Genomic DNA, 25,518 nt, shown 5'->3' on the forward strand with positions numbered 1-25,518 from the left:
ATGTGTGCGGGACCACTCGCATTAGAGCGGCCCTGCACACATTTAAAGCCCCTTTAGTTTAGGAACATATATATATATGTTCCTACTGCACTGGGCATGTGCAGTAGAAACGTATATATACATATTTTGTACGTGAAGGGGTTAATGTTCCCTGAGCTAGTGGGTAGACACTGGACACCTCTTGTTTTTTCAGTATATCTCATTTATCTATCACATGACACCACTATGTATCTTGTGATCTTGCGTTGCAATATAACTTCTGTTGATTGAAATGGAAGTCATGAACTCACTTTCATAATAAAATAAGTATTTATAGAGTTAATTAACAAGAAATCTATAGTACTGTATATATGGTTGTATATAACATAATGATGAATCCATTTTTTTTTTTACCTTCCATTAACATAGCTGTCAATAAGGGCTTGTACTTTGCAGGATGAGGTGTATTTTTTTTAAATGGCTCCATTCAATGTACCATAAAATTTACCCTGACCTCAACCCTATCCAGGACATTTGAAATGAACTAGAATGGAGGTTGTGAACCAGGCCTTCTCCTCAGACATCAGTGTGCGACCTCACAAATGCTTTTCTGGATGGATGAGCAATGAGATCCCCCCAGACACACTGTATGATCTTGGAGAAAGTCTGCCCAGAGAGGTGCTAGCTGGTATAAAGGGAGGACCATCTCCATATTAATGCCTTTGCATTTAGAATGGGCTGTGTGTAAAGCTCCTGTAGGTATACTATGCCGGTGTTTCATATAGTGTATTTATGTTTTTAAATGAAAATTTTGCCTATGATTTGTTTCCTACAGAAATGACAGTAGTCATGAGTAGCAGGAAAGAGTAGTCAGTGGCGTTACTTGACACATAGCTGCATCTCTGATAAGGTGGAGCTTCTTTATGAGGATGACTGTGCATAATCTACAGGGAATATAGAGCATCGTAGAGGAACAGCTGATCACACAGTGATAGAGAGCTACTGGTCCTACCTAAACAAATGGGTTCCATTGGAGTAAAAAAAAAAAAAAAACTTCACAAAAAGTTGGTACAGCTTTGCCAATGAGGAGACACCTGCAAAAATGCTGCAGATTTTTGTCTGTGTACATATACAGTATATGCCCCTTGAATGTGTTCTGTTTTATTACTTAGGCCTTGTTTACATATATAAGTTGCATCCATGAAATTGACCACAACTGATGCCAAAAAGGCATCAGTTGTCATCAGGTTTTCTATCCTTTTTTCAGTTGCCATCAGTTAATATTAGTTGCTATACGTTTATTCCAGCAGTTGTCATCATTTTTTTCCTCTACAGCATTACAGGGGGCATCTATATAGTTGGCAGCAGCACACAGGAGCCCTCTACCCTGGGCAGCAATACATGGGGACATCTCCTAGAGTTGGGGTAGGAACCCTGACTTTCCAGCTGTTGCAAAACTACAACTCCCATCATGCCTGGATATCCCAGACATGATGAGAGTTGTAGTTTTGCAACAGCTGAAAAGCCAAGGTTCCTTTCCCCTGTCCTAAAGGGTGCTGCACCTGTATAGAGGAGCTGGGGGCTCCAGGGCAAGGGTCACAAGGGCAGGGACAGGGACAGCTCTTCTTGGAGAGCTGGTGGTAAAAGCCGGAGGAAGCATAATGCATGCGTCTGAACACGGCATGCCTCCGGCGCTCTATAGACTTTAATAGGTGCGGTTCCGGATGAGGGAGCTGACTGCACGTCAGAACGCAGCAAGCAGCATTCTCACGTGCGGTCGATCCGGCAGCACTAATGTGAGAGCGCATCATCCGAACTGTCCTTTTAAAAACAATGGGATCAGTTCAGAGATGCCTTTCCCTCCAGTGCTTTTCTCCTGCGCCGGAGGGAAACGCCGGCGGATCACCAGATATATGTAAACTAGGCCTTAGAATGCACATTGGCACGTATGTAAAAGAGAACATACAACATATTTGTTGTTAAAAATAAAATTGAGCGATTTTGGAGGCACCCTTCCTGTTCTGTCTGTACAAATAGTACAGCATCTGAAATGCATGGCTGTTATTGAGAAATTACATAGATTATTAGTGTTTCCAGGAAGTGTTGATGAAATGTCCCTCTCTAAGAGACTAAAGAGTGATAGGGCAGATGGATACAGATGTATTTATCTCTGCTCTGGGGGGGTTTATCTCTTCGAGAACAATTGGGTCTGGGAGTGTGTGTCTAAAGGTCCCCATACATCTTTAACCACTGATGGCTAAACAACCATCAGTTATCTCTTCCACCCGACGCGCATCCTTCCCACAAACGGGAGTGTTCGGCACAGCCAAGCGTTCCTGTGTTCTCTATGGGAAGAGGAGGGGTAAGCCGCTGTGAGAGAGCTCTCGTTGCAGCTTATCTCTCCCAAAACAAAGGATCAGGTAGTATTTTATCATCATGCCAAACCACTATGTCCACCGACATCATCTGTCGATGGATGGTTCGGAGAGCTCTGTACACCTTAGATTGACAGCGGAACCTGTAGTACGGCGAGTATGGACAACCAAAGTTTAAGATGTATGGGAAACTTAAAGGAGAGGTTCGATGGTTTGCAAAATTTCACAGCCGGCAGGGGCAGGGGAGACTATAATAAACATTGGTTACCTCTCCCTGTGCCCGGGAAGTGCCACTTCACAGGCCCCGGGACCCCTGCCGGAAGGGATTTTCCCCCCGAGTTCTGATGACGTTATGACTCGGGAGTGGTGACGGGATGTGAATGCCCATGTTGGCTGATGGATGGTGCAATCAGCCAATCAGTGACTGCAGTGGTGTCCTGCCCCAATCACTGACTGACTGACAGGGCAGTCCATCGGCCGTGTTGGGATTTCGACTGTGCAGGAGATCACGGAAGTTGTCGGGGGTCCCAGAGCGGTAATCCAGCGCTGGGTCAGTCTTCAGATATACCTCAAGATTTAGTTTTGTAATTTTTTTTTATGAATTCCTGATATTCTCAGCTCTGTTTTGTCCTGTTAATTCTTCCAATCACATTGCCTATGCCGTCCACTTCATGACCACATACTCTAGCATGCTTGAAATAATCTCGTTTTGATTAGAATTTTACCTGGCTTTGTTCTTGCAATAAATATAGACTTGTTCTCATCTGCAGAGTTAACACTAAACATGCTGGAGATTGTGTCTCATTACTCATACAGTATGTATAAAGAAGGTTGCTTACGGTAGTACTGTGCCCACTGGTTGTATCACTTCTCTCAAACCGTATTCCTAGTCTTCTTCATACACATTTACACGTTTGAAGTTGAAAAAGTGCAACACATCCAAGTAGGAAGAGAACTAAAAAAAAAGGGAAGGGAAAGTAAAGATTTTGATCAAAAGCTTAAAGAGGAAGTATATCATGGGATAATCCCCTCCAAATGAGTACTGTTAGCTAAATCTGTGGCTATAAGTTTAGTAGTCCTTCAGCTCTTCATTTACTTGGCTAGAGTAGGATAGAGGGACATTGCTTAGTCTGCATTTCACACAGAGCAGAAAGGGAAAATGTCCGCTTCTGGAAATGCTTCTGGCTTGGCTAATAATCCCCAGTCATGTTTCTTGAAGTTAAGGTACTATCGAGAGCAAATCAAATTTTTACCACTGCCTGATCGAAGCCGCCACGCAGATTCCAGTGGTGCCCCATTATGAAAATTACTGCCCAGTTCCTGAGATATCTTTGTTTTTATAGATATGCTAATTAGCTAGTTTGGTGCACTGGAGGCGTGCCCAGCACTCCAGGGCACTGATTTCCTCTCCCACCGATGACGGGTCTCATTATTATTCATCTAGTTGAGGCTTGGCCCATCATCAATGGAAGGGGAAATCAGTGCACAGGGGTACTGGGTCTGGCTCCAGTGCACTAAAATAGCTAATTAGCATAGATACAAAAACATACATATCTTGGGAACTGGGCAGCGATTTTTATAAATGGGGGAACCATTGGAATCAGCGATGAGGCACAGATCAGGTAGTGGTAGAAACTTTATTTACTTTACTGTTGGTACATTTAATTTAACAAGCTTGCAGGGGTGCTACCTCGATAGGGAAACAGTCTTCCTTCAAGATAACTACTTTTCTTATTTTTTCCCAGTAGAGTATTGCAAGGTTTATAAGACTCCAAATATCAGTTTGGCTCTTACTCCAAGGAGATACGTAAACCCCCTCAGTGGTCTCTCAGCCAAAGAGAAAGTAGCCTCTGGAGAGCCGCTATACCTTATACGCCTAATTTGTTGCCTCCATTTTACAGTGTGTTGGACATGCCTTAAATGTATACTGTTTTACATTTACATATTTAAATATAATGCTGATATTAGAAACAAATGTGGTGTGAACATATCTTAAGGCTATGTTCACACACAGTAAAATGAGAACGAAATAGGGCTGTAATTTTAAGGTCAAAATTCGGACGTATTTTCAATATAGTAATGCACTCTATTGAAGTTAATAGGAAATAAGACGGCACACTGTGCAAACCCAGTTTGGAATTAAGCTGGGTTAACACTGCTTTTTTGCAATCCGTTTTTTCTATCCGTTTTTTGAAAAAAAACGGATGCATTTGTGTGCATCCGTTTTGATCCGTTTTTCTATTGACTTCTATTGTAAAAAAAACTGATCCGTTTTTTTTTAACGGATACAAAAGTAGTGTCAGCTACGTTTTTGTGTCCGTCCAAAAAAACGGATCCGTTTTGATCCGTTTTGATCCGTTTTTTTTTTTACAATGGAAGTCAATGGAAAAACGGATCAAAGCGGATGCACACAAATGCATCCGTTTTTTTCATCCGTTTTTTGAAAAAAACGGATTGCAAAAGCGCAGTGTGATCCCAGCCTAACAGACACATTTCATTACGGCCGTTCAAATAATAAACGTGCTCATTATTTACAACCTGCTTTTGCAAAAGAAAAAACAGCCTTTTTTCCCCACCTTTTTCCACCTTGATTTATTGCTTTTTGCTGAGTTCAGACCAAGTATTGAGCATTTGTAGTTTAGTTGCCCTTTAGAATTGGTATAGAATTTATACACAGTCATATAAAGCTTCCATATTTTTCAGACACAGAAGTGTTGAGATCCACAGATGCTGACTTTGGATCCAGTGCTGGAAATATCTGTTGTAAAGAGGCCTATTTCTATAGTAACGGGGAATATACTGCTCTTGCAATTTTTCTTTTTAGATGCACGATTTCTCCAAAACATTACCCTTCTGGTAAACACATTATCCCCCTTGGTGTGGAAATAATTCAGTTGTTTTATAGAACCCTTTGTGTTTGTCATATGCACTGCTCAATTAATAGAATTGCTGTTCCCAGGAGGAATCGTCAGGTACATCTGCTTACTACATGTTGTCGCATCTCTGACTGTGAAGCTTCTAACTTAGTACCAGAGAAAAGCAAACAAATGAACAACAGGATGTCAGTAAATCAATATCACACACATTGTTGTGCCATGACGGTCTGAAATCTGCTATCCTACTTCTCAGACTAGGCGCTGTACAGACTTCATTGTAAAGTTAATCTTTTACTTATCTTCAGTCATCTTAAGGTCACCGTACACTTATGAGTCGTGGCAGGTTCGGCTGTCAGTATACCGAGTATGGGGCTCTTTTGGATTAGATGATGTCGGTGGAGGCAGGGGTCAGGCATGATGGAAAATCACTGCTAGTCCCTTTTGCTTTTGGAGAGATAAGCCGCAGCAAGAGCTTTCTGGTTGCAGCTTACCCCTCGCCATAGAGAACACGGGAACGCTTTGCCATGCCAAATGTTCCTTTGTATGGGTATTACGTGGTCGATCAGGAGAGATAACTGATGGGCAAACAATCGTTTGGCTGTCACTTATTGAAGGTGTATGGCCAGCTTTAGTTTTCTTTAGCTTTCCTTACTTTCACAAATCAGGAAATAAAATTATTTCCAAAGCAATAGGAACCAAGCAAAACATCGAGAGAAAGAATAAATCCCAAACATAATAAGATATAGGGCATGTGAAAGAGTGTGTCTGTAAGCAAGTAGTACGGGGAAAATAGGGAATCTCAGTAGCACTTGTAGCATATAGAGAGATCAACTTATCAGTTCAGATTTGTATGAATTGTGCATGTATGCATGTATACAAGTACAGTGGGACCTTGGTTTAAGAGCTCACAGTTTTTCAAAATTCCACGCGTCATCAGCTGCTCAGCCGCCATTGGCTGAGCACAGTTATGCTCAGCCAATCGCGGCTGAGCAGCTGATGACGCGGCAGAGGGCGTCCATCCATCCAAAGATGACATCATTGGCACAAGATGGCGGACAGGGGCCGGAAAGAGGCGGGTATGCATAGAGCACTACACTTCCGGGTCTGGTGTGGGTGGGTGGGGGGAAACACGGGGAAGGGGGCGATTCACTAACATAACATACATTACAAAGTTGTATAACTTTGTAATGTGTGTTATTTAGTGAATAATTGTTTAGCGCCGCACTACCCCTTTAATGGTGAAACGGGGGTGGCAGCATCATGTTGTGGAGTGTCTGCTGCTTAACGGACTGGTCAACTTCACAAAATGGTTGACACTACGAGGAAGGAAAATTATGAGATCTTGAAGCAACATCTCAAAGGAGTTTATATGTTTATATTTTTTTCTCTTCTGGGTACTCTTTTACCAATAGGTTACTCAACTCAAAGTTGTGGCAGAGTGTCTTAAAGAGTATCAGGCTGCAAAGGGTTTGTTGTGTGTTACCATGGGGACACATAGGTTGGCACAGGTGCTGTAAATGCAAAACATTAGGACATTTTTAATAAAGAATGAAAATTTTTTATGTTTCAGATGTGTTTCAGACTATAAAGAACAAGATTGTGAAGTACAGCAAGTGACAGATATTCTGTAAATGCAGGATATTTGTCTATCACTGCTGTATCCTGCTGGGAACATTTGTTGCTTAGCTCCTTTCATAACAAATGCTTAAAGGGACTCTGTCAGTACACTTATGCTGCCCTATCCAAGGATAGCATAAACTATTGATAGAGAAGCTGAATAGAATAATGCATCACTTACATTGTTCTGTGCAGCTGATTTTGTGAGATCCTGTTGAATAACAAGGACACTGACACCAGTCCTCTCCATTGTGTGCATGAGCTTAGTAGTCCTCGATGTTCATGAGCACAAGCTCTCTCTGCCTACCGGCTACTGATTGCCAGTTGTCTGGCTATACTGTGTATATTTACTGTGTATGGGCAGTGTGGTGCAGCATGAAGCCCATTCTTCTTCATATTAGGAGAATGGCTGAACACAATGATGTAAGTTATACACTGTTCTGTTCAGCATTTCTAGATCAGCATAGACCAGGGTCCCCGGGGGACACAGATACCTATCATACTTCCATGGCACCTATATTGACCGCTTAATATTTGAGAATCTGACTACTCTTTGTTTTCTGAAGGAAGGGAATGTGGCCTTTTCAGCTACTAATGGTATTTGCCTTCCTGCAGTTAAAGCTTTCTTTTACTTTCAATATTCATTACAAAATATAGAGTTTACAGTGTGTTCAGAATAAATTTAATAGTTAAACAGAAAGTACTCATATCAGAAGAGTAAGTCATCTTTCCATCAGACTTGGTACAGTAATCTGCTGTGGGAGAAACCATCTGTCCCTCCGCTAAAGGATTTGTCTGTTGACAAGCTTGTTGAGCATTTCCAATGACAGCCAGCAGCATTATGAATTCTGCTCTAGGTAACAATACAATATGTAGCTTGGGCTCAGTAAAGCAGTTTACTTATAAACCAGTGGGGTTTTTTCTTATTATTTATTATAATATATGTATATTCTCTTTTATTGTATGCCATAAAGTGAAAAATGTAGATTGCTTAGGCAAGTTTTTCTGAACCCAGTAATAATGAGTCTGCTATTTCTGTAATTTACAGACATTGAATACAAAATAAATTATTTAAGAAGGTATTTATAAATATTCCTTATTTGCGCTTATTATGGATGGTTAAAATCAGCAGATGGTATGAGGTGAAGGTCCCTATTAGAATGGAAAGAGAGCTTCACAATCACACTATGTGAGCCCCGACATTCATTACTTTCGAGTTTGCCTCGGGATTTTGCATCCACTTAATTACCCGTAGCACTTGGTTAGACAATATATATTTGTTAATAATAGCTCCGGGTCTGGAGTCTCATCTTATAAAACACAAAATTAGTTTAAATGGAAACTCAGATTAATTTTACGGACATGAATACATTCTAAATATATTATTAGATTATATTTTAGCTAGTGCTTTGTTTAGCTCAAATTAGAAGTGTCCATATAAAACATTCCCTTCAAAAGCAATCTTTGTCATGTGGATCTAGCTAGACCCTGGTAAATGCTTCATTTGATTGAATATGTATAAGTAATGAAGATGGATAGCGGTCCGCTAAATTGTATTTTTACAAGACTTGGTTACTTTAATGAATGTGTCTGAACCACCAACATTTTTTTTTATTAATAGGTTGTATAAACAATTCTTACGCACAAACCAAAAAATATAGAGAATAAATCTTGTAGCCCTAAAGTCCAGCCACCCAGTAGGTAGTATACATCACTGTTGGGCTTCACGTGCTACTGCAGGAATTGAAGACTATCCGTATTTTTTAATCATGCTGTTAAAATAAATTTTATATATATATATATATATATATATATATATATATATATATATATATATGCCATTTATGGTTTTTAATTATGGTGTGGTAATACAGTGATCCCTCAACTTACAATGGCCACAAGATACAATATTTTCACCATACATTGTTTCTTTGTGGACCATCGTAACTTGAGACCAGACTCAACATACAATGCTACAGACAGTCAGGATCATTACCACATGTAAATAACTAGATGATAAACCAATGAAACTGGCCTTTTTACTGGTAAAACCCCAGTATTAGTGAAGTGCCTGCACTGGTTGGCTGTCTAGTAGTGATTCTCCAGACTACATGTCCTGTGCTGCTCTGTACCTGGGCCAGTTTTCCATCGAATTTTGGTCTCAACATACAATGGTTTCAACATACAATGGTCATCCTGAAAACAATTAATATCGTATGCTGAGGGATCGCTGTATATTACAATCAATGAAACAATGGATGAAAAAATTGGGTAGAAAAATTTTTGTCCTATTGAATTTTTTTAAAAATACTTTTCCATTATTACAACCAACAATGAATTTAAAACATATTTATGTTTTTTCTTTTTAATTTTTTAAAAATGTAAGCAACTTTTAAAAATATTACTAATTTACTCTTTTAAGCAATCTAACCCCCTTCTGTTAGAAAACTTTGATCAAACACGTTCCCCTCTCCCCCCCCCCCCCCCAAATCCTAAACTGCACCTCCACCAACACCCACCTTCCATTCCAGATGCAGGGAAACTAAACAGACTGGCGGGTATCCGGCAGCAGTAGGGAATAGCAGAGCCATCCCTGCACTGCAGCGGCTCTGCTGTTCTCACCTATTGCTGTGTGGGCAGGGCTTCTGGCTGTCTGTGGATTAAATGGTTGGCCAATCAGTTCAATAGCTTATACATATTTCAACACCGAAAAATTTAAAAAAGTTTAAAACTACATAGAAAATGCCAGGGTGAATCCACCCTTTTATTCAATACTACATTGCCAGTGTGAATATAGACTTACACACAAAACTACATGGTTAAGCTGCTTCATGGACTTTTTGTATTTGGATTGTTGTAAGTGTATTCCTGTACAGTTATAAGACCATTCTGTTGACCACATCCGCCTGAGTGGCACCAAGTTTTTTTCTGTCTGTGCATGGATGTTTCCAATGAAGTGACGGGTCATTGAGTAGGAAACATAATGTATAAAAGCTCAGGCTAATTTTAGTGCAAGTTTAGTATGAATACTGAAGCTAATGCATGGACTTCCGCCCCAGTAATTCTGTATGTGTTTGCCTTAAAAGCTTATGCTACTAAGCTGTGTTCAGTTGTATTGTGCGCTGCTGTGAGTAAATTTGATCTCTAAGCCCTATGAGGTTTTTTTGCATACTGTAGTTTGAAAAGGTGCTATTAGCAGAAATATAAGCACAGACAATAAGTGACCTATACTGTAACAGTGCATGCAGGGACATTAGGATTAGGTCATGCGGAACATAGAGGAGGAGATTTTTAAAACTGCCTATGCCGAAAAACTAGCTTACACAACTTGTACCACGTTTTCAACATTCACCAGATTTTCCAACAGCAGTATTAAAAATCTGGCAAAGTCTTTAGGCCCTGTTACATTGGCCAAGTATCTTCTGCTAGGAACATTTCTGAGCAGTCAGTGATCAGTCAATATTGTATATAGTGGTGGAGGTGGCACTCTGTGGAGGTTGTGCTCATGGTAGGGCAGCGTCCCAAAAGTAGCAATAGAAAGAAATCCGGCACTCACCAAGTTAAATTATGCTTGTTTATTCGGTACAATAACAGGAGTACAGGAGGACGCATTTCGGCATTTAGTCTTCATTAGCTGATGAAGGCTATATGCCAAAATGCTTCCTCCTGTACTTTATGATGTTTTCGCACTAAATAAACAAGCATAATTTAACTTGGTGAGTGCTGGGATTCTTTCTATAGCTATCAGCCAATATGCATGTGGACGAAATCACGCTCCCTCATGCTCTCCAAGATGGGACGTCTTCAGGTTTAGTGCCTAGAGCAGCAGCAGCTGTTAATACGGCCCTGCTCACACACAGTATTTTTGCTCAGTATTTTAGTCAGTATTTTTCAAACAAAACCAGGAATGGATTGAAAACACAGAAAGGATCTGTTCACGCAGTGTTGAAATTTAATGGATGGACGCCATTTAATGGCAAATAACGGCCATTATTTCAAAATAACAGTTGCTGTTTTAAATTATTCTTGCTGTTTTAGGCTATGGTCACACTACGTATTTTTTCGTAAAATGATTATTGCGAAAAAATATGTTACCTTGTCATCTATGAGATCCCGGCCGGAGCATATATACATGGTATATGCTCCGGCCGGGATCCCTAAGCAGCGCCGCAAACAACTGACATGTCAGGTTTCTGCGGCCGCTATTCATCGAATAGCGGCCGCAGAAAGCCCTGTCAGTGCACTCTGTGGAGCGAGCGGTTCTGGCCGCTCACTCCATAGTGTGTAGTCAAGTGTTGTTATGTAGATGCGCCCGCATTGGAACTGTGCAGCCCAAAAGATCATTCGACCAGTACTGCAGTACCGGCTGGGATAATCTTTTCTGAGACTGGTCGGCCGGCATATACATGTAGTATGAACATGGCCTTAGAAATTATTTAGCAATTATCGACCAAAATGTTGCATGGGAACATAGCCTAAAAAAATACAAAAATTCATATATTTACAAAAGTCCATATGGGTGCATGCTCGCTAATAAAATGGGGGAAAAAATAAAATTACAGTTATTAAAAAAAAAAAAAAAAAAAAATGAAAAAAAGAGAAAAAATGGTTGATAAAAGAAAAATGGTTGATAAGAGAAAAATGAGATGATAATTTTAAAGGGGTTATCCAGCGCTACAAAAACATGGCCACTTTTCCCCCTACTGTTGCCTCCAGTTCAGGTGTGGTTTGCAATTAAGCTCCATTTACTTCAATGGAACTGAGTTTCAAAACCCCACCCAAACTAAAGACAACAGTAGGGGAAAAGTGGCCATGTTTTTGTAGCGCTGGATAACCCCTTTTAATTGTATATGTAGTTTTACCATAATAGTCTGTATATAGTAGTTGCAGGAAACGGTCTTTAGATATTAGTAAGTAAGCCACACAGGTGAGTATATTGGTGCTATATACCACAAAGCTTGGTTTAGCTGAATAATGTCATATAAACATATATTGGGAGGGGGTGTAGATAAGGAAATTCAAGGTTTTTTTTATATTGCAGATAGTATTTTGCCACAGTTTTGGTGATGATTATGGTGTAAGCACCAAACTAATGATGAACAATTTCTCGTTGGTCCTTTGATCGTTGCCTGCATTTACACAAAATGATTATTGTTTAAATTTGAACAATATAATGATAATTGGAACAATAATTGTCCCGTGTAATAGGCCCCTAAGGCTTCCTGGAAATCATGGATACAGCCATAGGCAAATTGCAACACCGGCCGTGATTAATAGAAAATGTACGTTGCATTGAAGTCAATGGAATCACAGCCAAAGTATATAAACTTGGTATACACTCTGGCCAGCATTCCAAGCGGCTACAGGAAAAACTGACACGTCATTTTTTTTTTGCGGCCGCTATTTATTGAATAGTGGCCACACAACACTGTGCTCTGGCCGCACTTTCTATTGTGTGCCATGGTGAATTGGGATGTGGGTACACTTGAATGCGCCTGCATCCCAGTTCAACAGAAATAAAGGTTATCCGGCCAGTACTGCACTGGCCGTTCTGTGACACGGCCGGGTCACAGAACGGCCAGTGTCTTACTGTGTGAACCCGGTTGTAGGCTGTATCTGTGTTTTCCAGGACTCCCTAGGTCTGCATCCAACTTCTTCAGCCAACTGTAATCAAATGCTGAAAGTTTAGGTTTCCGATGAACCCGAACATACTATAGTTTTGACAAAGTTTTGATCTGTCTGGGTCTGGGTATACTCTGTGCTGCGTCTGCCTCACTGTGGGACATGGGCTCCATGGACTCTGGCAGCAAAATGGAAAAAACGTGCTTATCAGTTTGATGTTAGACCACACAGACCCTGACCAATCAAAGCTTTTGAAAAGGTCTTCAGGACATATGAAATGTTTATCAAAGGTGACAGTGGCCGTTTACATGGGTCTCCATCTTGGCCAATAATCACCCAGTGTAGAAGGGCCCATGCCATAATGTATTGAACTAACGTAGCAATATCCAAAAGTTACATTAGTCACCTGGTAATGGAAAAGCTATGTCTGTGCTTACCTCATTCTCTAGCATGCATAGGATTATTATGTATGCTCTGGGTATTGATAGAAGCTTTCCCTGCTATTTTTAATTATTAGTTTTTTTTATATTTTCTTTTGCTATTAATTGCATCTATATTTATAGATTTTTCAGAAAATAATATACACCCGGTTATTTATGAGCATCAGCACTGACACATATTCATCAGACATGCGCATCTTATTACTCAGTGCTACATTTATTGAGGTTTTACAGTTTCTGCTGGACCATGCAGTTTATTTAATAAATGCCTGACTTTCAGTTCCATATTATAACTAACACAAAGCAAGATTGTCACTGTACCAGGTTTCAAGGACACTGCTTTATTTCTTAGTCTCCATTTTACAAGCTTCATTTTATGTTTCTCAATTGCAGAAGTGTAGATATTGCCCTATATTTGCATTGTAATGAATCTATTACAGTTCTGCCCATACAAATTATTCAGCTGAAGCTATGATACAGCTAATATGACAGCCTTACCAGAATACAGTACTTTATTCCAAGCACGATTACTTTAACGTCCATTGCATTCGATTCATAATAGTGATGTCTCTTTCTTGTCACTGGGGACTTTTAGAACATTTTATAGCAGAGCGGTTCATTGGCATTAATCTAGAAAGCCAAGCAAAGACCAAGTAATGGTTAGAAAGCTATTTGGTACTATCTGCTGGGCATTTGTTATGGAAGGAACAAAGGATGCCACCTACTGCAGGTCGTTTGCCAGTTGCTAGTATATTATACCATACCTTTATATTATATAAATTTAAAAAAAATAGTTGACACAGGACGCAAAATTGTCTTCTATTTAATAAGCAGCTCGGCGACATCATCACATACATTTTCTGTGCAAGGTGCATCCTGCAGCTAAAAGAGCTCAGCGTGGGAGCCAGGAAAGGTAAGTCCAGCCTACTCTTGAGGTAGAGGGTTGGCTACTATATGGCACACTAATGTGAGGATTGGCTACTATATGGGACACTATGCACTACTGTGGGGACTAGCTACTGTACTGGACACTATTGTGGGGGTTGGCTAATATATGGGACACTGTTATGGGGACTACCTACTATATGAGTCACTGTTGTGAGGCGCTGGCTACTATAGGAAAATGTGCAAGAAAGAGATGACTGACCCTACTTGTTTTTCTGCAACAGAGGTATATATACTCAGAGTGGCAAAAAAATTGTCACTAAGTCTGTGTGGTGCTCATTTATCAGAAATCATCAAACATAGCAAATTTTCAATAGAAAGGCACTCGCCACTTGTGACAGTCCGTTATGGTTGCTTTATCGTACAAAAATCAATGTGTGGGTTGCAGTCCACGCGGACGCCAAGCACCTAATGAAGTGTGACAGCTTTTTTGTGCATGATGGATGCACTTCACCAGACACTTCACCAGTATCTGGTGAAGTGCATCCAGCACACGCGAAACAGCTGTCACACTTCATTAGGCGCTTGGCGTCCGTGCGCACTGCAACCCACACATTGATTTTTGTACAATGAAGCAACAATAAAGGACTGTCACAAGTGGGGAGTGCCTTTCAACCCTTCTTTCTATTAAACATTGTCTACTATATGAGACACTATTGTGGGGGGGCTGGTTACTATATGGGACACTCTACACTAATGTGGGGACTGGCTACTATGTGGGTCGCTAATCAATAATGCTGTTAAAAACAGCTCAGGCAAGATTGCAATATACAAAAACTGAACTTTAAATAATTACATTCAGAAGATAAAAACATATTAAAATAAAAGGCCATTTTTAGTATCTGACTCTGCTCAGAAAAAGAAAATTCATGTGATACATTCCTTTTAGGGTGCATTCACACATAGCGAGTTCGCTGCAGATTTTATGCTGCGGGTTTTGCAGCAAATTCGCTGTGATACTGCGTAACATTATAGTCCGTGTCCCTGCATCCACTAAAAATAATATACAGCATATGCTTATCTGTCCGCGCTTTCTTGTCGCTCTCTTGCACAAGTCTCCGGGTCCCTTCACACTGACAGTCCACTCGGACAATCATTAAAGTGGTAGCAGGACAAGAGAGCGCAGGCAGGTAAGCATTTGATGTTTATTGTTTTTACTGGCAGCTAAGTAGTTAAATCTGGTTTTCACTACATTCTCGCAGCAGAATTGGAAAACCTCTGCGAGAATGCAGTGCCATAGACTGTAACGTTACCGAATATCACAGTGGATTTGCATGTACATTATAGTTTTGCATTTTCATTAAAAAAAAAGAAGCCTTTATTGGTCCTGTGAATATTGTCAGGAAGGGTTCCATAGGCTCAAGCACTGCTACACCTCGCTGTGCTGTATACAGCAAAATGAGGTGTAGCCATGCTTCTATTCATGGCACAGATAAAGATGGTGTTTTTAATGAAAATAAAAACATATAAACAGACAACAAGGGTATATTCTGAATGTTTTTATTGATCTCTATCTAACTGTGCCGCCAGGTTAGTAAGCAGTCAGGGTATCAGATTCACTTTAAGGCCATGTTCACACTTTGTAAAACACCGGCCATTCTGTGACCTGGCCGGGTCACAGAAAGGCTGATGTTTGATAAAGATGATCTTCATTTCTCATGAATTGGGATGTGGGCGCATCTCAATACACCGCTGCACACAAAGCACTGACATGTCTTCTGCTGAATAGCAGCCTCAGAAAACTGACATTTTCGGACGGAGTGTATACTATGTGTATACTCTCCGACAGGGATTCCCTCTAGCTGCAGCACAAGTTAAGTGTTAATCATGTCGTGTTGCAAATTGGCAACAACGACCGTGATTAATACTTAACTTACGCTGTGTGAACATGGCCTTAGATGTTAATGGATTAAAGGGGTAGTGTCACAAGGCAAAGAAGGTATAATCAGATGGAGAACAAACGTGCTTTCCCACAATGCTGTAGCTGCATGTGAAGTGAAAACCAACTGCCAGTACTAATCAGACACATCATGTGACTGGGCTGAAACTGAGCATGAGTGACGCAAGATAGTGACTGCGTGGCGGGCTGTTACCAAGGGCAACAGGTTGTGGAACTAAACAGCACATAGGGGATTAGTGAGTCTATATTTCTCGAACGATACATTTTAAGAAATGCTTGTAAATTTGTAATATGTAAAATCTAACATAATGTTTCACTACAGACCTACACTCACCGGCCACTTTATTAGGTACACCATGCTAGTAACGGTTTGGACCCCCTCTTGCCTTCAAAACTGCCTCAATTCTTCGTGGCATAGATTCAACAAGGTGCTGGAAGCATTCCTCCACAAGGTGCTGGAAGCATTGTCGGCTGCACATCCATGATGCGAATCTCCCGTTCCACCACATCCCAAAGATGAGATCTGGTGACTGTGGAGGCCATTTGAGTACAGTGAACTCATTGTCATGTTCAAGAAACCAGTCTGAGATGATTCTAGCTTTATGACATGGCGCCTTATCCTGCTGAAAGTAGCCATCAGATGTTGGGTACATTGTGGTCATAAAGGGATGGACATGGTCAGCAACAATACTCAGGTAGGCTGTGGCGTTGCAACAATGCTCAATTGGTACCAATGGGCCCAAAGAGTGCCAAGAAAATATTCCCCACACCATGACACCACCACCACCAGCCTGAACCGTTGATACAAGGCAGGATGGATCCATGCTTTCATGTTGTTGACGCCAAATTCTGACCCTACCATCCGAATGTCGCAGCAGAAATCGAGACTCATCAGACCAGGCAACGTTTTTCCAATCTTCTACTGTCCAATTTCGATGAGCTTGTGCAAATTGTAGCCTCAGTTTCCTGTTCTTAGCTGAAAGGAGTGGCACCCGGTGTGGTCTTCTGCTGCTGTAGCCCATCTGCCTCAAAGTTCGACGTACTGTGCGTTCAGAGATGCTCTTCTGCCTACCTTGGTTGTAACAGTTGGCTATTTGAGTCACTGTTGCCTTTCTATCAGCTCGAACCAGTCTGCCCATTCTCCTCTGACCTCTGGCTTCAACAAGGCATTTCCGCCCACAGAACTGCCGCTCACTGGATGTTTTTTCTTTTTCGGACCATTCTCTGTAAACCCTAGAGATGGTTGTGCGTAAAAATCCCAGTAGATCAGCAGTTTCTGAAATACTCAGACCAGCCCTTCTGGCACCAACAACCATGCCACGTTCAAAGGCACTCAAATCACTTTTCTTCCCCATACTGATGCTCGGTTTGAACTGCAGGAGATTGTCTTGACCGCCATGTGATTGGCTGATTAGAAATTAAGTGGTAACGTGCAGTTGGACAGGTGTACGTAATAAAGTGGCCGGTGAGTGTAGTTTTCTTTATGACACCACCCCTTTAAGCACCCAGCCCATTAACAGAAATTAGATACTAAACATAGGTAACAAGAATTACAGATCTGTCAAGGACAGCTTGTAGATTGAAAATAAAAATATATATTGAAACAAGTTAAATTTGTTCACTATATAACTTAAGCTTCACAGCAATTATATTTTCTCTTCAATGAAAAAAATGTTTTTTCTTTGAGAAGCCATGATAAAGAGTTTTATATTCTGTAGGGGACTGTACACATTTAAGGCAAACGTCCTTGCTTTGTGTTCATGTTTTTTTTCCCACAATTCTTTTTCAATTTCTGTTTTGAAGATCTCAACAAAATAAGAATAGTGCCCCCCCCCCCCCCCCCCGGGGTCTGGTGAGTCACTCCTAATGTCTCCAGCAGCAAGGCCATCTATATTTTATGGACCCTGTGCTGCTATCTCTTTCTGGCATGGGAATCAATCAGCTGTGTGAGTGCCCCTTCTGGAACTGTAAATCAGGCTGCTAGTGCAAATCTGGCAATTTGTCATTATACAGTACTCTGCTGTCTTTATAATAGACAATATGCAATCTTGTGCCAGATAATATTCTATCTGTTTTTTTTTTACATGTATGTGGGTGAATATGGTAACGGTTGTTTTGCTAAAATATTACATAAAAAGATGGAAACATATGCCGAATACAGATCAATAGCTGTTTCCTACATTAAATGTAAGAATAGGACAGTAGTGTGTCTCCTTGAGGAGACCACCAAATAAGCATCCATAATCGAAGCTTTGTGTCTCCCTGAGGAGACTGTTAATCTGGGATATGGAGTCTTACAAGTCATGCAGTGCTTCATGGAAAAAGAGTATGCAAAGGAGCTGACTTTCACTGTCTTTACAATACAGTGGTACCTTGGTTTAAGAGTAACTTGGTTTAAGAGCGTTTTGGTTTAAGAGCTCACAGTTTTTCAAAATTGTGACTTGGTTTAAGAGCATTGTTTTGGTTTAAGAGCTACCTATACTGGGTGGGAGGGCGAGTGGAGGAGGGGCAGGGTCTGCATAGCGGGGTCTACAGCCCTGTACTCTGACCCAGGAAGTCTCCCTTACCTTCCAAATCAAAGCAGATCCACTTCAGGCTGGGGCTTACATCAGGGGACAGGACTGTGGAGGTAATCTCTTCATAGCTGTAACCCCTCTCTCCCCAGACAGAGAGTGCTGCATGTATGTGCCCACATCCGCCCTGCTCATTCCTTCATGCTCCCTGCAGTCTCTGTCAGCCCTTGTGTTTCCCATCCTCTCCATTCCTGTACAGTAACTTATAATATCACATATTCTGCTGTTTCTGAATGTTTGTTTCATCTGTTCTACATGTTACTTAGAATAATAAATCATTATTTTTTGGTTGTGGAACCAATTGTCTGCATTTCTATGATTTTCTATGGGAAAATTTGCTTTGGTTTAACAGTGGATTTGGATTACAAGCATGGTCCCGGAACAAATTATGCTCGTAATCCAAGGCACCACTATACTTGGTTTCACACCATCTTAGATCCCTTTTACACTGGCTGATTATTTGTAATGAACGTTGCTAGAAACGCTCATTTGACCTCATTCGGCTGATCGCATCATTTGAGCAGAATTATAAATCTTCGTTTATCGGCCGCACAGTTCCCTGTGTGAACAGGGGATGTGTGGCCAATAGCAATGTATTTAAATGGCTGTACAAACGATACAGGGATTATTCCTTCTCGATTAGTTGTGCCATGGAAAGGCATTGCAAGTGATCACCGCTTTGGCTGATCTTTTGATTTTTCCTCATTCTTTTGTGTCTGTGGATGGCCAAAGATAGTTCTGTCTAACAGAATCCTTACTCATTGCTACTTTGTCAAATTAAAGATTTTTGCCATTTTTCTTGCGACTGATAGAGAATAAAATGTGATGCTGATTGCTAGGTTCTGGTTTCCTGCATATTCATCAATAGTCTGACTGAAAGAGCCACAGTAGTCTGGTGAGTGCTATGTTCCCTTTATTGTCAGAGAGTCAGACCACCACTGATCTGATCTTTCTAGTCTATCATCTGGATAGAGCATCTGTGAGCCCTGCTTAAGCTGGCCATACAACTTCTATAACTGACGGCCATCAGTTATGTCTCCCAACTGGCCCCCATCCTCCCTATACACAGGAGCGTTCAGCACGGCTTTGTGCATACCATTTTGGTCACTATTTTTAGCCAAAATTTGGAGTTGGTCCAAAACTTCTTCCTCTGTCAGTTATATTCCTGGTTTTGGCCAAGCGTTCCTGTGTTCTCTATGGGGAAGGGTAAGCCGCATCATGCCTGACCCCTGTCTCCACCAACATTGTGTCAGGGCTGGTTAGATGGTCCCCATACATCTAAGCTGTATAAGGACCTTTAGGCTACCACGACCATTATGAGATTAGTGAAGGGTCTGATTCTTTGTCAATTAAGGGAACATGGTGCTTTAAAAAGGACCTGTCAGCATGGATAGGCCTACTGGATGGATGGCCATTTTTTTGTAGCATGGATAACCCCTTTAAAACAATCAGAGCTCCATCTCTCTATCACAGTAAGAATTAGCCCCATTGAATGATGATGGGAACAGTCCTTAATAACATTACACCTGCAGCGGAAAGGTGTGGCTCAGCCTTGAATCTTTGTCTTGGAAATACATGTTGGCATTTAATCCTTTGTGTAAACATAACCTTAGACTTTTTCACAGGTCAAGGCTATTTTCACACTACGTAAAACTACGGCCGTAGTTTTGAGGAGTTGAACATAGCCTTATTTGCATTGAGATCCCGGCCAGAGCTTACACACATTGTATACGCTCCGGCCGGGATCACATGCGACGCTGGAAAAAACTGACATGTTCAGTGAATTCCGGCCGCAGAAAGACCTGTCAGTTCACACAGTGAAGTAAGCAGCTCCGGCCGCTCGCTTCACTGTGGGCTATGGGAAGCTCTGATGCGGACGCACGCTGATGCGCCCGCATCAGAGCTCTGCGGCCGGAAAGATCATCCGGCCAGTACTTAAGTATCGGCTGAGATGATCCGACCAGAGACCGGCCGTTCTGTGACCCGGCCGGGGTCACGGAACTGCCGGTCTCATATGACGTGTGAACATAGCCCAAGGTTGTATAAGAAATAAATTAGCATTACTGACATAACACTGCTATTGAAGACCTGGATTATTGGCCTTCAAGATTAACTCTACAGGTGCTGAGCAAACGATTTGCTCTGATGTTAAATGAAATAAAGAATAACTAAAAAAAAATAAAGAGATGCTTATCATGATTTATATTATATATGTACTTTAGGTAATAAGGTCTTTGTGTTTGTTATAAAGTAAAATAACCAATAGGTATATATGTAATAAAATGCTCCCTGGATTGAGGGTGGCACTTGGTCTTGGTCAGTAGTCTTTTGGCTGAGGGTTTTGCTTATTAAAAATATTATATAGTTTTCTGTTCATATCAGCAAGTAAATTTGTGGTCACATGCAGGTTGCTTAAAGGGGTAGTGCGGCGCTAAACAATTATTCACTAAATAACACATATTACAAAGTTACACAACTTTATAATGTATGTTATGTTAGTGAATGGCCCCCTTCCCTGTGTTTCCCCCCACCCACGCTAGATCCGGAAGTGTAGTGCTCTATACTCACCTGATCCGCTGAGCAGCTGATGACACAGCAGAGGGCGGCCGGCACGAGGGACGGTCGGAGCGGTTCGGCCGGCCACCCGAAGATGACATGGCGGACAGGAGCCATTCACTAACATAACATACATTATAAAGTTGTATAACTTTGTATTGTGTGTTATTTAGTGAATAATTGTTTAGCGCCGCACTACCCCTTTAAACATTTATGGCATCAAGCTATTTAAGGGAATAATAGATATATGTAAAATAGTAGATACATATGAGATAGATAGATACGGAATATAATGCTGTGTTTACACGGAGCGATAATTCGCCCGATCGTACGATTAACAATTTCGAAGTAACGATTTATTTTTTATAACTATCAGTGTTTAGACGGAACGATATTGTTAACGAGATAACCTATAACGAGATCATTTTGCGATCGTTTTGCGTTCTCTTAAGCCTATCTCCCACATAAGTAAAATCGGTGAACGACTGTTTCACGGAACGATCTGCAAATTTTTTGCGAATGAAGAACTACGATTTAAGAACATGTTGTAAAATCAAAATGAACGATTTCTCGCTCGTAGTTTGATCGTTCGCTGCGTTTACACGTACGATTATTGTTCGAATTCGATCGTTATCACGCAAATTTGAGCGATAATCAATCCGTGTAAACGCAGCATTAGAGTGCAGCATAGATACTTAAATATGAGATAATTAGATAGATAGATAGATAGATAGATAGACAGATAGGAGATAGATAGATAGGAGACAGATAGATAGATAGGAGATAGATAGATAGATAGATAGATAGATAGATAGATAGATAGATAGATAGATAGATAATACATATATAGATAGATAGATAGATAGATAGATAGATAGATAGATAGATAGATAGGAGATAGATAAATAGGAGATAGATAGATAGATAGATAGACAGACAGATAGGAGATAGATAGATAGATAGATAGATAGATAGATAGATAGAGAGACAGATAGATAGATAGATAGATAGATAGATAGATAGATAGATAGATAGAGATAGATAAATAGGAGATAGATAGATAGACAGACAGACAGATAGGAGATAGATAGATAGATAGATAGATAGATAGATAGATAGATAGATAGATAGATAGACTGACTTACATAGAAATGAGTATATAGCTATGTTTGCTGCTAGGAATAAATTGGGATTTGAGAAAATTGAACCAGTTTCTGACTATGTGAGCTGAGTTTTTCTCATTTATGGAAGGCTGTTTATTTGCTGCAGTCATTTTCTGGAATGGTTTGGAGCGTGTGACAATTCTGTTGGTATCCTGCAGCGTCTAGAGCCTTCTGTGAGGAAAGTGTATGTGAGTAAATGGAACACAAGGGGGAGGCAGCCTTTAGTGTATTTCTCATGCCTCAGGACTTTTGTGTGAATACAGACAGGTACAGGGGTGCAGTGAGGTAGAGGAGGCTTTCTGCACCATCATTCTAGTCTCTCTCTTTTAGTTAATTGTTTTTTTGTGTTTCAGTAACAGAGAGATTCTTTATTGTTTTAATTATTTTGATGGATGTTTCCCTATTGTATACTGCTCCTTTCTATAGTGATGCTGTGGTTTTCGTTAGATTAGATTCCTTTGCTGGCAGCTTTATCACTATATAATTATAGTAGCAGCTGCCTGCAATTTATCTGCCGTAAATATGTGACCAGGACATGTTTTTACCTTTATTATTACTAGTCTCTCACACTTTGATTTTTTTTTTTTACTCTTTCAGACAAGATGTTAATACAGTAAACACCCGAAAATCTGCCATGAACCACTTAGACGGAGCACAAGAGGTGGAGGCAAGTGACGAGCCTTCCAATGCAGACATCAATGAATCTGTGGAAGCTGACCTTGAACTTCCAGAAGTTGAAGAAGAGCAACATCCGTACGCATCTCCTAACTCACGACATACAGCCGAGGAGCAGGATAGACAATCTGGACAAGATGAAGAAGGAACACTTGCAAGATCTGCGAGTACAGAGAGTGGATTTCACAATCACACAGATACTGCAGAGGGGGATGTCATTGCAGGTCAGGTAGATGGATATGACCTTGACAGAGCTCAGGAAAATGAGGATGAGAATGCCTATGCTATACAGTACAGACCGGAGTCGGAGGAATACACTGAGAATGCCGAGGCAGAGCATGGTGAGGTGCTACATAACAGGACTCTCCCCAATCACTTACACTTTCATGGTATGGACCAGGAGGAGGCCATTAACGCAGCTTACTCCGGCTATGTCTACACACATAGATTATTTCACAGGGGTGAGGATGAGCAATATGCAGAACCTTATGCCGATTATGGATTGCAGGAACATGTCTATGAGGAAATAGGAGACACTCCCGATTTGGATATCAGGGAGGGCCTCCGCCTTTATGAACAGGAAAGGGAAGAAGCTGACAACTATCGGAAAGAAGCTCTGGGTGCTCGGCTCCACCATTATGATGAGCGGTCTGATGGAGAGTCGGATAGTCCTGAAAAGGAGGCCGAGTTTGCACCTTACCCAAGGATGGACAGCTATGAGCAAGAAGAAGATATTGATCAAATAGTTGCAGAGGTGAAGCAAAGTATGAGCTCTCAAAGCTTAGACAAGGCTGCTGAGGATATGCCAGAAGCTGAACAAAGTATGGACCTTCCTGATCATTCCAAGGCTGGTGGTGGAGGGCATGTAACTAATGGAAACCTCTCTTCTGCCTCCAAAACTGCTGCTAATGCTGTAGAGATGGTGCAAAGATACAGTAAAGAAAAGCGTGATGCCATTTCATTGGCTATCAAGGACATTAAGGAGGCTATAGAGGAAGTAAAGACTAGGACAATTCGCTCTCCTTATACCCCTGATGAGCCAAAAGAGCCTATTTGGGTGATGAGGCAGGATATCAGTCCAACCAAGGACTGTGATGACCAAAGGCCACTAGATGGAGATGTAAGTATGTCTACAGCAAATACAGTTTACAGTAGTCAAGTCAATACTTTTTCAATGGAATATGTTACACATATATTTAAGATATATATAATTTCATGTATCTGAATGTCACTCTCACAGTATATACATATATAGCTATAATTAACATAAAAAAACTGAAACAACAGAATACACACAACAGAAATTTAAATATCACAGTTTTTTTCTGCAGTTATATATTTGGCTTGAGGTAACCACTTTAAGATTTGAAATATCCTGAATGAATGCCCATGAGTCTTCAGAAATATAGTGGTTAACCCCTTAAGGACAGAGCCTGAAATGGCCTTAATGACAGAGACAAATTTTATGAATATGACCAGTGTCACTTTAGTCATTAATACCTTCGGGATGCTTTTACCTATCCGGCTGATTCTGAGATTGTTTTCTCGTGACATATTGTACTTTACATTTCTGGTAAATTGGAGTCGATACTCATAACAAATCTTTATGAAAAAAACCCAAATAATGTGAAAAAATGTGAAAAAATGCATTTTTCCAACTTTGAAACTTTTTTGCGTTTACAGAAAGTGGTTATACCACATAAATTATATATTAAATAGCATTAGCAACATGTCTACTTTATGTTGGCGGCATTTATTAAACTATTTTTCATTTTTTTTACACAATAGGGAGCTTAAAACATTAGCAGCAAATTTCCAAATTTTCAGTAAAATTTCAAAATCAGATATTTTTAGGGACCTGTTCAGGTTTAAAGTGTATTTGAGGGGCCTGTATGTTAGAAAGCCCCACAAAGCACCCCATTTCAGAAACTGCACCCCCCAAACTCTGCAAAAGCACATCCAGAAAGTGTTTTAACCCTTTAGGGGAGTCACAGAAATAAAAGCTAAGTGTGTAAGGAATTTGAAAATTTTAATTTTCTGTGCAGAGATTTTATTGTAATCCAATATTTTTCATAATTATAAACCTATTACCAGAGAAATGCACCCCAATAATTATTGCCCCGTTTCTGCAGTTTATAGAAATACCCCATATGTGGCCCTATTGCGCTATTTGACGCAACCACAAGCCTCAGATATAAGGGAGCGCCTAGTGAATTTCAACGCCTCCGTTATATTTGGTCATTTTTGACTGTACCACTTCAGGTTGGCAGAGGCTCTGGGGTGTCAAAACCTAAAAAACACCCCTAAAGGGACACCATTTAGAAAACTACACCCCTCAAGGAATGTAACAAGGGGTGCGGTGAGCATCTGGACCCCACAGGTGCTTCACAGATTTTCCGAACAATATGGCGTGAAAAAAGAAAAATTTATTTTTTACACTAAAACGTTGTTCTAGCCTTCAATTTTTCATTTTCTTAAAGGGATAAGAGGCAAAAAAAGACAAAAAATGTGTAGCGCAGTTTCTCCCGAGTACAGAAATACCCCACATGTGGCGATAAAGTGCCAAGGGGGCGCAGGACGAGCCTCCAAAGGGAAGGAGCGCCAATTGGCTTTTGGAAGCTGAATTTCACTGGAAAGGATTTCAAGGGCCATGTCGCATTTACAGAGCCCTCGTGCTGCCAAGACACTGGAAACCCCCCACAAGTGATTCCATTCTGGAAACTACACCCCTCAAGGAATCTAACAAGGGGTGCAGTGAGCATATGGACCCCACTGGTGACGGGCACAAATGTGGAAC

General features: G+C 40.7%; 1 protein-coding gene across 1 annotated transcript in view; it reads left to right on the plus strand.

Moving 5' to 3' along the window:
* APBA1 (amyloid beta precursor protein binding family A member 1) overlaps positions 1–25,518 on the plus strand; it is a 120,382-nt gene that overhangs the window by 36,775 nt on the left and 58,089 nt on the right. Inside the window, exon 2 of the mRNA XM_069961868.1 lies at positions 22,644–23,841. Within this exon, the coding sequence (XP_069817969.1) occupies positions 22,681–23,841 (1,161 nt within the window). The 5' untranslated portion in view covers positions 22,644–22,680. The remainder of the gene's footprint in view (positions 1–22,643; positions 23,842–25,518) is intronic.

Source organism: Dendropsophus ebraccatus, chromosome 3 (assembly GCF_027789765.1).
Source record: "Dendropsophus ebraccatus isolate aDenEbr1 chromosome 3, aDenEbr1.pat, whole genome shotgun sequence".
NCBI classification, from domain to species: Eukaryota; Metazoa; Chordata; class Amphibia; order Anura; family Hylidae; genus Dendropsophus; species Dendropsophus ebraccatus.